General features: G+C 51.9%; 1 protein-coding gene across 1 annotated transcript in view; it reads right to left on the reverse strand.

The window, feature by feature from the left end:
- Positions 1-5,772: 5,772 nt before the first annotated feature.
- Positions 5,773-13,524, reverse strand: part of LOC125943334 (uncharacterized) — a 32,243-nt gene continuing 24,491 nt past the window's right edge. The window contains exons 6-7 of the mRNA XM_049662512.1: positions 12,656-12,806; positions 5,773-6,117 (exon numbers count right to left, since the gene is read on the reverse strand). Coding sequence (XP_049518469.1) covers positions 5,773-6,117; positions 12,656-12,806 — 496 coding nt within the window. The remainder of the gene's footprint in view (positions 6,118-12,655; positions 12,807-13,524) is intronic.

Below are 13,524 nucleotides of genomic sequence, written 5' to 3' on the forward strand. Positions count from 1 at the left end.
CGACCGTGTTGATGCGCGCGCCCTCCCTCGGTGAGAGCGCGAAGGAGGCAGCGGACGACTCGCCGGGCGTCCGAGGGGCGGCGCTGGTGGTCGAGAGGAGCAGGAGAGCCGGCGCAGCCGGCGGATCGGCGGGGGCGCCATCTCGTGCCGCGGGCGATGACGAGGAGGCGGCTGAGTCCCTCGGGCGCCGGGAGATGGCGTCGCCGTCGTCCCTGCTCTCCGGGCAAGGTGGGGCGGTCGGCGGCGGCAGCCTGCGGCGACCGGTTTGCTCCTCCTCCTCGCTCTCTGCTTCGCGCATGCGTTTGCGCGAGGAGGAGGAGTCCATGGCCTCCTCGTCGTCGGATGGGGGCAGCGGGGTGCTCGCCATGGCAGCAATGGCGGCGTCCTGCTCCGAGGGGGGAAGGCTCGCTTGCGGGGAAGGTTTAGCCGGCGCCACGTGTGTCTCGGTGACGGCGGGCGCGGCCGCGGCGGCAGCTGCTTGGGTGGTGGTGGCCTGTTTCTTTATCCACGCGTCCACGATCTCGGCGGCGCGCACCTCTAGTTCGCCTCGCTCACGCGACGCTTGTAGCGTCACGGGCACAAAGGTCGCGAGAGACGCGCTCGCACTTCGACGATGGCCCGCGCGCGGCGGGCGCTCTCCTGGCCTGCGGAAGCCCTCCATGCCGTTCGGCTCCGCAGTCAACACGCGAACCGCGCGTCACAGGGGGCAAACACACTACACGCACGTCGCGCGCACAGCACCGACCACGCGATGCGCGCACGAGGCGGCACAGCCGGGGACGCGGCACAGATGTCGGGTTGGGAACGCCACTCGCGGAGCACAACACTGAAGCAAATCCACTCGTCGCACGATGCAAGCCCGCAGGGTACACACAGGGTTGCGCGTTGGGACGCGCAAATCGTGCGCGGCTGCAGGTGACGTCGCCGACGATGGTGAGCCACGCGGCTCGTGCAGCACACGCCGGGGCGATGTGCAGGCACGACCGCACGGGAGAAGAGCTAGGCGCGACTGGCGAGGCGAGGTCGTCGGAGCGAGACGCAACACAACCTCTCTCTTCGACAGTCAGGGCGAACTCCTGGCCGCGCGCCGCCGAACGCTGTATGTGCGAGTGAAAGGGGCGCGAGGGACGCGCTCTTTCACGGGGAGTGAACGCACGGCGGAGAACAAACGCGCGTTCTGCGCCGTGCTTCCTTAAGGGCTGCAGAAGTAGGCGTCTCTTTCCTCCTTTACAATCACCATATATGTAGAGCAAACGCGCCTTCTTCCGATGCGCGAGAGGCCGTGGGGGAGGGGGGGAAGGGGGAGGGAAGGGAGGCGACGTTTAGCTGCGGCACCAAGTGCCTATTTATATCAGAGGCTCCGGCAACAGTCACCAACGCCGCACGCATTTTGAGCGAACGCGGGCAAAATGCCGACGGCGTCGACAACAGTTCGGCGCGTTGCCGGTGCTGCTGCATGTCCAAGTTTATACAGCTGATAAAGCTAATATCATTACTCCGTATATCTCTCTACAAATTTGCTATCGCAATTGATGCTTCACCTTTCAGGTGAAACTGCGACAACTTTTTTCAAATATGGTTAGGCGGTAATTTGTAACTGCGGGAACTGTCCAGCGCCAGGACTTCTGCGCAATGCAAGCGTGTATGTCGAATCTCGCGCGTCGCCCGCTACAGCGCGTCACGAGGAGGCACAATACTCGCTGCCCAAACCGGGGATACGTAGTAAAGAAAAGCAGTATATTAACGTGGTGACTCTATTAAGAAATAAAATTTAGCTTCAGCTGTAGTTTTGTTGGACTTTCCAGTGTGTAGCCGAATGTGCCCGCTTTCGAAAGTGGGGGGGGGGGGGGGGGCAAATGGCATGCTTTGCCCCCCCACTTCTGACAGTGGGGGGGCAAGTGCCCCCCCTGCCCCCCCGGTAGACACGCCTATGATTCTGGCTCTCGGATAGCACATTTGTTCCGCTTGGTTAGGTCTACACATACCCTCACGTCACCTGATTGTTTTATGAGCGTAACTACTCCTGCATACCATTCGGTGGAGCCATCTACTTTCCTTATGACACCCCCCACGCTTTAATTTTCATTCTCCTGCTTCAATTCAGCGCAAATTGAATTGGTATCCATTCCTACGTGTAACGGTACGTAATGTCATGCGGAACTGCCCTAGGCTGGAGTCTGGGCCGGTATTTTGTAGCGATGCCTTTAAAGTAATAATGCCTTTTCGCGCTTATCGCGCTTTGTCAGTGGTCAGTGCGACGGTCCGCTCGTGTTATCAACGGGATCAGCCGGCCGTGAGCGGTGGATGATAAGACTATTACAAAATAAGTCATAAGGCATCGCTACAAAATCGTGGCCCTGGGCCGCTATTTTGTAGCGATGCCTTTAAAATAATAATGAATTTTCGCGCTTATTGCGCTTTGTCAATGGTCAGAGCGACGGTCCGCTCACGATATCAACGTTGATAACGCGAGCGGGCCGTCGCTCTGACCACTGACAAAGCGCGATAAGCACGAACAGGCATTATGACATTAAAGGCATCGCTACAAAATACCGGCCCTGGTTGTGTGCTGAGCTGGCATAGTTCCAGAGCTTTGGAACATTTTCGGAAAGAGAGCCTCATAACCCTATTACGTTGCACTAGGCGTATTGACAAGTTTAATAACACTGAGTGCACCTAGCACTGGCTTTCTCAAAAGTACGTCGAGCAGCGGAATAACGACATAACAAGTTTACTGGCAACCTTTGCTTTCCACGCTATCTCGGCGCCAGATTTAACTAGTACGTTGAGCTAGTTGACCCCCGCACCCTGCAATACCTCACCTGCTTTCTCTAGGCTTGTGCGTAATCCGGGGAAAGTTGACGGCACCGCAGAAACTTCCGCGCCGGAGTCCACTTGAGTAAAAATAGGCCCGGCAGTGATTAATACTTGCACATAGCGCACTTTCCCGTTCGCGTCGATCGCGCCAATAAAGGTCTCTCCGGGCTCGTGTTAGCATTTCGCCAATGATATGCGTTACCATTCCCTGCGCAGGAATGGGGTGCGTCTTGAGGCAATGCCCCAGTGAGATCTCCCTCGTTGCCACAGGTGAGACACAATTCCACTGCGACGAAATGCACGTTACTGACTATTGTAAGGAGTAAGTCACAGTATTTTATTGCGATAGCAATTATATGGACACTTCAAGCGGATTTCTGCCGTCGGGGTCGCCGTCGCCATCGCCGTGAGGTTCCGTATAGATTCCAAGGGCGATAAAATCGTCGCCGCGCGCCGTATGCGCGAGCGAAAGCGCGCGGGGGACGCACGCTATCACGGAGGGCGAACTCCCTCGCGCGCTATCACGGAGAGCGAACGCACGGTGGAAAGCAAACGCGACCGTCGCGCGAAAAGCCGTGGAGGTATGGGAGAGAGGGAGGCGGGGCGGCGCTGTGCTCCGGCACCAAAGGCGTATCCTGCCACTCAATCTCCCACGCGAAAGCAAGAAAGCGGGAAGGCAGCGCGGCAAGTAGTGGGAGAGGGGGGGGCAGCTTCTCCTCGGCCAACAACTCCTCTGCACAACTCCTCTGCACTTCGCCTTGCGTTGGCGGTCGCCCGCACCGTCTCTTATCTCCACACGGCTCTGACCTTTGTATGCGCTGTGCATTCGACTCTCAGTTTCCGTTGAAGCGATAGACCGCGCGAGCCTTCGCCCGCTGCGGCGGCTGCGCTTGCTGCCAGCGTTTTGACAGTCTTTGTCTGCGGTCACTCAGTGTGATCTATTCATGTTTGCTTGTGCGCGCTGACACAACGATTGTTAATTCAGTTAGTAAGCGAATGTGTCCAAGTTTATGCAGCCGATAAAACCACTATCCCTACTCCGAATAGCTCTCTACGAATTTGCTATCGCAATCGATGCTTCGCCTTTTGGGCGAAACTGCGACATTTTTTTGTATTCTGCTTAATTGCATAATTAGTCAAGATTAATTAACCAACTTCTTAAACACGAAGTTGGGCAAAACATTCCAATAAAAGTTTTGCAAAACGTCCGATTAACTCTGATTACGTCAGTATCAACTCTGGCTAAAGTTGCTGGGACACCCTGTATATTCGAGGAACGCATGGTTACGCGAACAGGAAAAGAAAGACTTGGAAATAAAAGTAGGAAAGGATAGGTCAGGCGCTGATCCCGGATGTCAACCAACTCGCCCAGCAACAAGTTCTACTCAATTACATTTCTAGTACAATGGGGCCTTTCTTTAGCATGTCTGCTTCAAGCTACATCAATCAGCGCCTGACCTATCGTTTCCTACTTTTCTTTCCAAGTCTTTCTTTTCCTGTTCGCGCAACCATGCTTTCCTCGGATGTCAACCAACTAGCCCAGCAACAAGTTCTACCCATCCTGTATATTGCCCGGCTAAAGTGGGTAGGGGTAGGCGAAAAAATTCACCGACGATTACGATGCTCCATGATGCGAATTTTGAGCGCACTTGTTTAGGCGTTTTGAATTCGCGATATATTGTGGCAAAGAATTTGATGCTGAACGACAGGTTCCTCTCGGCGGTGGCGCTGAGCCTCTGCTCGGGCAGCTCGTTTAGCAGCAGCGCCAAATGAAGCATTTCCACCGGTTGCGTCGCCGATTCTTCAGAAAGAAAGCGTGAACACGGGAACGCGTGGCCCCCGCGGGGCGCATTCGCTAGCTGCCGAGGCGCAGCCGAAGTAGCGCATTCGCAGTGGGTCCGAAGCCCACGACAGAGCTTTGTTTCCATATGTGGTATCCGTGGACGCGCTCACCGCATGCCTAGTCGCCGCCGTGAAGCAGCTCGTGTGGCATTCCGCTTTGCTCATCATGCTTGCGCAGCACCCTCCTCCTCCTCAACAATCATGCTCGCACTCTCTTCGCTATCGCAGTCTTTCATCCCCAGCTGCGCTCCGCGTTCGCTCCTTCATCCCTCGCTGTCCTCGTTCGGCTACGCCGAGGGATGACGAAAAATCTGCCGCAATCTTTTTTTCCCTGCAGAAACGCAAGAGGGAAAACGCTCCAAGGCTATCGAGCGTGCAGGGCCTCGCGGCCACATTTTATCGGAGGACGATTGGCTGCAGTGTGTGTTGTGTTGGGATACTACGAGTTTGGCAAGTGTTTAACTGGGAAAATTTAAAAAAGTTGCAGTGGCTTAGCTCGCCTATGCCAGGATATACGTAGCATTAGCAAAGGTTCAGCTGATTATTCTTAGCTTTCCTGGTTGTCTCCTACGCTCAACCGCTAATTGCCAGGCAACTACTTCGGGATCCGATGAGTCAAGCTTCTCCGTTCTTCTGCGCTGTTGAGCAGCATTTGCGCTCTCCTTCTCCATGGCTGTACCACACTGGCAAACGCCAGTCAGAAGCGCAGCGGCTCCAGCGCAGTGTCAGACGGCGACTGCACAGCGAGCGTGCGCCGGCGCCAGTGCGTCTACCACGGCTACGACGTCACTCCTCTGGAATGCGCAGACCGGCGGCGGTGAGTCGCGCGCGGCGGCGGCGGAGTGCGCGAGAGGTGCCGGCTCCGGTGGCTCCGGTGCGCAAGCCGTGTGACATCACTGATCCTTGCGCATGCGCAGCACGGCTCTTGATGTGCCGCGCGAAACGGGCTTGGCTAGGCCAGTGTAGCTAACGCTACGAAAAAATAATAAACTGTCGTGGGACGGCTATAGGTAATTGTTTCGGGAATGCATTCTAGAGAACTTGTCGAATGCTGTATTTATTGTGGGGCGGGGAAATGGCACGAACAACCACAATTTTGGGGCCTACAGCCTTTTAATGCATCGATATTTTCGAAACGTTAAAAAATCGCGCATGCGCGCGGCGACGGCCTCGTGGCTCCTCTTGCATGGCCTTGTTCTCTTCCTCGCGACGACTCCTCGGGCGGCTCGGCTGAGCTCGGCCAGCGTGCCGGACGCACGCCGCGCGGCACTCGGCCACACCCGAGAAGCGGTTCGGCGCGACCAGGCAGCGGCGACCGACCAGCGTCGCCTGCGACGCCTGCAGGCAGCGCACGCGGCCATCGCCCGAGGACACGTCGGCGAAGAAGGGGAAGCGCAGGTGGCGCTCGCTACACGGCTGCGACCGGGGCGGGCCACAGCGATGGTCCGGCTTGTGCTTCTGCGAACAAGCCGATTGATTGGACGTTGGCAATTTCCCACTGACTACGCATGGTGGTGGGCGGGCAAGGGTAGGCATTATACCCACGCTTATAAAGGCGCACATATTCGCTAACTTGGGTGAACGCAGCGCAAAAAGGGCAGGTACAAGCAACAGACCATACACGGGACGAGCGCTGTGTGTACTGTGGGCTCTTTATCCCTGCCTCTTTTTTTTTTTTTATTTGCGCTGAGTTCTCCCGATCAGCTGTGATCCAACTTGCCATAATCAAAGTCCTGCTTGCGCACATATTCGCATCTTGCATACTGGGTGTTTCAGTGAACTCTCAAATTTTTTTAAAGGTTGCCGGTGGAAGATAACACAATTCTAGTTCATAAACTGGTCTACTCGAAGAGGCGGACATGACTTGCACAAAAAAAATTGAAATGCATAATCGACTAATTAACGAAATCACTAATTATGATTTAACTAATTACCTTGCGGCCCATATTACAATTTACAAATTCTAGCCGTGCAGTTCACGAGGCGGATCCCCTTGGAACGAATTCTCAGGATGCCACCACTTTCGAGATATTTTCGAGATATTTCCCAAACTTAGCGGAGAAATGCATTGGCGTTCCAGTTACTTTTGTGCTTCAATGCATAAAACGACGTTTTATTAAGGTGTCACACGCAACCTTTACAAAAGTTTGAAAGTGTTCGCTGAAACACCCGCTGTAACCAGCGCTTCTTTACCTTCAACGAGGGTAACAGCCGAGGTTTGTATGTTTTGATTATATTTCGTTATTTATAAAGGTAGCACTGGTGTCTAAAAAATTTGCCGTTTTGCCCGAGTGGTGAAACATTGACAGTGACAGCAAGGTATTAAGAGTATATTTTTCATGGGCAGCATGAACTGGAGCAAAAGTTCGCTAATTAACAAAACACGTGTAGTGTCATCCGCCCGAAGACACACAGGAACAGTGTTCGCTCCATGACCGCTGGCACTCGCGGTCACGACGGTGGCGGCGTGAGCGCTGGCAGCGGGAAGCGCACCTGCTTAACCCAAAGTGAATGCTACGTGCTTCCGCTCCCTTTACGAGTTCACCGTGGCGGGCCTGCAAAACTGGGCAGATCACGTGACATTGAAACCTAGGCGCGCGGTGAGACAGCGCTTATCAAGACTACGCATGGCCTTCTCGCATTAACTGCTCGTCTTCGCTGCCGTGCTCGTATGCTTGCCCTCGCACCCTTGTGTGCCCACAGCCGACTACGTGATCTCCCAACACTCGGGGCGCGCGAGCTGGGCGGGCTAAGCTGAGCAGGCCGTGCACGCCGCTTCGCACACGAGACGGCTCAACGACGGCGCGACAGCGCCTGGAGCTTCCGTATAAACTATTTTACGGAATCGTTTAGGTGCCGCTATCGTGGGCTGTTGACGCTGCTGTTTTCAGCCTTTAACAACAAAATGTACATACGTTACTACAGTCGATTTGCAAGCATGAAAATAGTTGAAAATAGTTGTATAAAGGCGTTCCGTGTTTTGTGACCATATTACGTGACTTCGTTTCTCATAAAAGTTCGAAATTGTTCGCGTAACAACCCAAGATGGCGGCGCTCAGGACTCGAATATAAAATCGTCTATATATGCGCCGTGAGATTGAACGAAAGGTGGCAGTAGCATCGCTGCGTCCGTGTGGATATGTGGCCGGCTGAGAACGCGCCTCAAGTACACGGAGGTGATTGGCTATTATCGGTTTTGAACAACGTTTTAGCGCTAAGTCCCGTTGAAGGCGGCGGTGAAACAGTAATATACTGTCTACCATCAATTTTACGCGAGAATCACAGAGTCTTCCTATTACACGCGCAAAGAGCACGAACCGTTAGACATTTAATTCTACAGATTATCCACATGCGGTATATGTCTGGAAGCTTGAGTATTTGTTTTATGCGGTGAGCAATGTGCGCGCTGCCCGAATCTAATTACGTGGAACCTGAAATCTGCCACAGACTTGGGCTGCATGAAGACACGGGTGTGCCTTGAGCTCTTCATTCCCATCCTTCAGCGGCTACTCGAATTGTTTTTCTCACAATAAAACGTGCTGTCCTATGTGCTTGAACCGATGAGTGGCTAAAATATGTGGCCATGCGATAATGCAGATCGCGTTCGTCAAGGTCAACCAGAGATTTTATTAGAGCGTAAAGACAATAGCACGAGGGCAAGTGCTTGTGCGCATCGTCTAGCAAGACACACAATCTATTCATGGGTGCGGTACAGCCACGAAACAAAGTCTTTGCAAGACATGCACGCCGTACGCATTCGCGTGCGCGCTATACTGGCTACGAAAGGAAGCGAGGATCACTGCCCACGATGGCCTCCGATACTGCGCGCGCTGGCAGGTTTGTTCCGGCCGTCACAGTCGCACGCAGAGAGCGTAAGTTCAGCGTTGGCCGTGGCCGCCTCTTTCTCCGTAACGCGGCGCTCGCAGCCGACAGTTCTTTCGGGTGCCTCGATGGTACCGCTTCTCGCTGCTATCGAGGCACCCAAAAGGCTTTTCATGCGTCAAAGGGGCTTTCGGGATTCCCCGATAAAGTTGCCGCGGCTTGGATGAGGCGAGAAGAAAATTAATTGTGCGCTGCTATATCATCTCTTACTTATTTGGAAAGGCCGGCTTAAGGTGTATAATGAGCGAAGTGCGTGCTGGCGCCAATTTATTCTTAAATGTGCCTGTTTTATTTTTTTTTCTGCACACATAGTCCCACTACATTCTCATGGACATGTAGAAGTAGAATTTTTCTGCAAGAGTTCGCCATGTGGCGACAGCGCACTATACATCTAAATTTGCGGGCTCTATGTACGTTTATCATTTTGTGAGCTGCTTTCGACGCTTTGAACGAGTCGCCTGCTGGTGTCGGTGCTTGATTTCGTCTGTGAATTTCGCCGTCATGATAGAGCGTGAAGCCCACAGAAATCTGCCGCAATCGATCGTGTACTTAAATTTAGGTGCACGTTAGAAAAGCCCATATGGTCAAAATTATTCCGGAGTCCCCCACTATACTGCATGCCTCATAATCATACGGTGTTTTTTACATGTACACCCAAGAATTTATAATTACTATTATTACTTTCATTCCTCGAAGTCCACCCGCCGTGGTTGCTCAGTGGCTATGGTGTTGGGCTGCTGAGCACGAGGTCGCGGGATCGAATCCCGGCCACGGCGGCCGTATTTCGATGGGGGCGAAATGCGAAAACACCCGTGTACTTAGATTTAGGTGCACGTTAAAGAACCCCAGGTGGTATAAATTTCCGGAGTCCCCCATTACGGCGTGCCTCATAATCAGAACTGGTTTCGGCACGTAAAACCTCATAATTTTTTTTATTCCTCGAAGTCGCCACATGCAGTACACGCTTCGTCGTGCTACGTCACAAAACGGAATCAAGTCACTTTGCCATTAGATCCCAAAATTTTGAAATAGTGGGCAGCCAGTGCGCGCTGTCGCAGCGCACTGGTTTGCACGCTCACTGCAGCCTCCCGCTGCAATTTCCCGATTACGATGAGACCGCTGAAACTAAAAGATTTAAAGTTTGCGATTTTTCGTTAATTAGCGACTGATTACCATGTATCACCCACCACCACATGGTCACCACAACTGACGGCATGTCTCTGAAGGAACCGCCGTTTGATTTCAAAATTGCTATTTTTAAATATTACTTAAGATCTTCGTGTAAAAACACCCTGTATACGATGGGTTTGAAGAGAAGCCCGCGAAGCACCACCTTTAAGATGCAAAAGTTTCGCAATGATGCAAAAGTGACGTAGACATAATAAATTTGTGTGGCCTATCTGAGAAGTACGTGGCCCGGTAGATAGTAAAACGAAGTGAAGTTTACTTTAGCACAGAATGTTATCTCCCGTCGTCAAAATCACCCCGCAGCGATCGCGCCTTGTTTCGAGCTGGGTTATAACTGTTCTTCATCGCTATATTTCGCGGTCTTATCCTATAAGCTGCAAATGCTGACTAAATTTTGACACTTTCCGTGGATTCGCATAGCGAAAGCTTAATACGCGTTTTCTAAAGACTTCTCGGCCACAAAAACGCCACCTTCGACTCGAGGGCGCGGCTCCCACCGATTTGCCCGAAAGTTGTCTTTTCCATTTTCATTTTCTTTTTGCTTCATTAAGAATATCACGTTCGCCACAAGTCTAGCTCCAACCTGCAGTTAATGGGTAGCTAATTTCCTCTATGCCTTTCCCAGGCTTCATTGTGTGCTGGATTCGTATGTTGCTTTCTCTCTAAACAACGAGCTCATCAGTTTTCTTGGTTCCTCGTACCGTTCCGCGTGATTTCGGTTTATCTCGCGTTAAAAAAAAAAAATACGAACACCAAGACTTAGCATTTACTTTTAATTAGCTAACTACACATTGCCAGTTATGTGCAAGTAACTTCCACCACTTCAGATAATCCAGCTTGAGTGGCGCAATTGCGCTCTAAGCCACGCACAAGTGCGTTGTTCACACAACTTTAATTTTTTTTTAATTATGGGGTTTTACGTGTCAAAACCACGATCTGATTATGAGGCGCGCCGTAGTGGGGGACTCCGGAAATTTGGACCACCTGGGGTTCTCTAACGTGCACCTAAATCTAAGTACACGGGTGTTTTCGCATTTCGCCCCCATCGAAATGCGGCCGCCGTGGCCGGAATTCGATCCCGAGACCTCGTGCTCAGCAGCCCAACACCATATAGCCACCGAGCAACCACGGCGGGGGGACCCGCCGGGGTAGCTCAGTCAGCTAAGGCGTTGCGCTGCTGAGCTCGAGATCGCGGGATCGAATCCCGGCCGCGGCGGCCGCATTTCGATGGAGGCGAAATGCAAAAACGCCCGTGTACTTGCGTTGTAGTGCACGTTAAAGAACCCCAGGTGGTCGAAATTAATCCGGAGCCCTCCACTACGGCGTGCCTCATAATCAGAACTGGTTTTGGCACGTAAAACCCCAGAAAGAAGAAGAACCACGGCGGGTTCACGCAACTCGTCCGACGAAACCAAGGTTCCGCTGTTCGTGCTACAAGCAGAGAGAAGGCGTGGCTGAGGAAGACGATGGCTGTGTTCCTGCTCCTGGCACGGACCTTAGCGGCAGCCGCCGTGGTTTCTTAGTGGCTAAGCACGAGGTCGCGGGGTCAAATCCCGACCGCGGCGGCCGCATTTAGATAGGGGCGAAATGCAGAAACGGCCCTGTGCCGGGCTTTGGGTGCAACCCCAGGTGGTGAAAATAAATCCGGAGTTCACCACTGCGGCGTACCTCCTAGTCATATCGTGGTTTTGCCACGTAAAACCCCAGAATTTTTAATTTAACCTTAGCTGCGACAGTGCTGCGAACCTGGCATCCGTCATCTTGTGTAGCGTGTGGAAGCCCACTTGCGGTATTTCGCATAATTAGCGGACGCACGAATATTTGAACTTTGGACACACGAATCCTATATGCTTCTGTTTCGAATCGAAGCATTTGATTCGAAAATGTTATATTCGATTTCTCTCTTCTCATATTCGGTTACAAGGATAGTTAAAAGTCTTCCGGTCAAAGAGTATAGTCCACGCGTATGATTTAACCAAACGAAGCCCACTGTATTCTTCTGCTACGCTCAATATGACATCTTAGAACTCTGATCTAAGCGCAGGTAAATTAACGCATATACGGTAGTATAGTTCGGACAGCTGCAACGAGTTTTGGGTTATGTATAGTTATCAAAGCAATTACTAATAATTTAATTGCTATGTTTTCTTCCCTGCATGATGTAACATGTTTGTTTTTGCTACTAATGTACTCTCTATGAAAATATAGGTGACTATAATTTTCCTTGATATTTCCTTGATGTTCGGGCTATGCAGGGTTAAGTGCCGGTATATATAGTAAGACAACAGTGAAATGAAGCGATCATTCAATTCCCTTACAAGCTGCGCAGCTGAATAGACTTCTATTTGTATTGGCTTGCATATAAATATATAAATCAACACAGGGCAATAGCTCAATGGATACGGCGTGGCGCTGCTGAGCACAAGGTCCACGGGCGCATTTCGATGAGGTAGAAACGCAAGAACGTTCCTGTACCCGCGGGCATTGCCGGAATTTCCCACTGCGGTGTGCCTCATAATAAGATCGCGGTTTTGGCACGTGAAGCTCCGGTATTTCACGAAGGTAATAGGTAAGTCAGCCCCCCCCCCTTTTTTTTTTATTCTGTCTCCTCCGCATGTCATTTTTTTACTTATTTTAGAGCAGTATTAAAGCTGCTTGGTGTGTGCTAAAGCTGCTTGCTAGTAGCATAGATAGCTGGGAAAATGTAGACCTAATGCGGGGCCGCATTGGTGCTGTATCGGGCAGTCTTTGACCAAACAAGGTCGCCTCCGCTCCTGTTTAAGAATGCTACTATGCAAACAGCCACGTGCACTATAGAACTTCACTGCCAATGAGCCCGCTGTTAGTCGGTGTTGCCACCTTTCCTTCAATCGCATTGTTTTCGTATTAGTTTGAACAAGCGACGCTTGCGGTCGTCGATGCGTACCCCCTCTGGCGCCCCCGGAGAAGATGGGCATATGCGGGAGCACTGGCTCCGAGTGCGGAAGGCGCTGGCGTCGGGACACCGGCCGGCCGGGAAGTGCCACGTGCGACAGCGGCGGCCGTCGAAGAACCACCGCGTGGACCGTACATGTTCCCTGCGACAAGGTTGAACAGTTGGTTTAAGTACGCGACGAAGCACTAGACACGAAGAAACAAAACGGAAGTGCAAGTTGACAGGACAAAGCACGACTAACAAACGATGTCTAATCAGTTGATGACCGCACGCCCACTACATACAGAGCCGTTGAAGCTCATATTGAAGAGGCGTTTTAAAGAGGTATGTGGCGGACTGGGATGAAGTTTGTCCAGAACATCCTGCACTACAAATACTTTTGGGGCCTTATTTTCTCCCCAAACATAAAGCGTGTTTTATGTTGCGTGAACTTTCTTTAGCGCCGCGTGCCGGACACTCCTCCCAGAACGCTGTGCCCGCTTTATTACGCGCTTTCCGTTCGTGACCTAAAAGTTGCGGGACCGCAACGTTAAATAAAGGAAGTTTCCGCAAATAGATTTGAATTATTGCTCGGGCACAAGCTAAGCCCCTGAGGGTGCAAATTCCTTCGAGTATAACGCTCTCTTGCAAGTACAAGTAACAGTTGTAACATCAGTAACATGGTGCGGGATTTCACATTTCTTCGTCAAGTGGTAGAGTGGCACAAGCACCAAGAAAAGCACCGCTGTTAATGTGGCGACGCCATCCTCGCATATGAGTCACGCTCCTCTTAAATTTACTCTTCGTTGTACTTATTTCGTTTGCTTATGCTAAGTAGGTCATGAGACCGAATATTCTCAAGGTCTCATGAGTGGCAAAGT

Source organism: Dermacentor silvarum, chromosome 1 (assembly GCF_013339745.2).
Source record: "Dermacentor silvarum isolate Dsil-2018 chromosome 1, BIME_Dsil_1.4, whole genome shotgun sequence".
NCBI lineage: Eukaryota > Metazoa > Arthropoda > Arachnida > Ixodida > Ixodidae > Dermacentor > Dermacentor silvarum.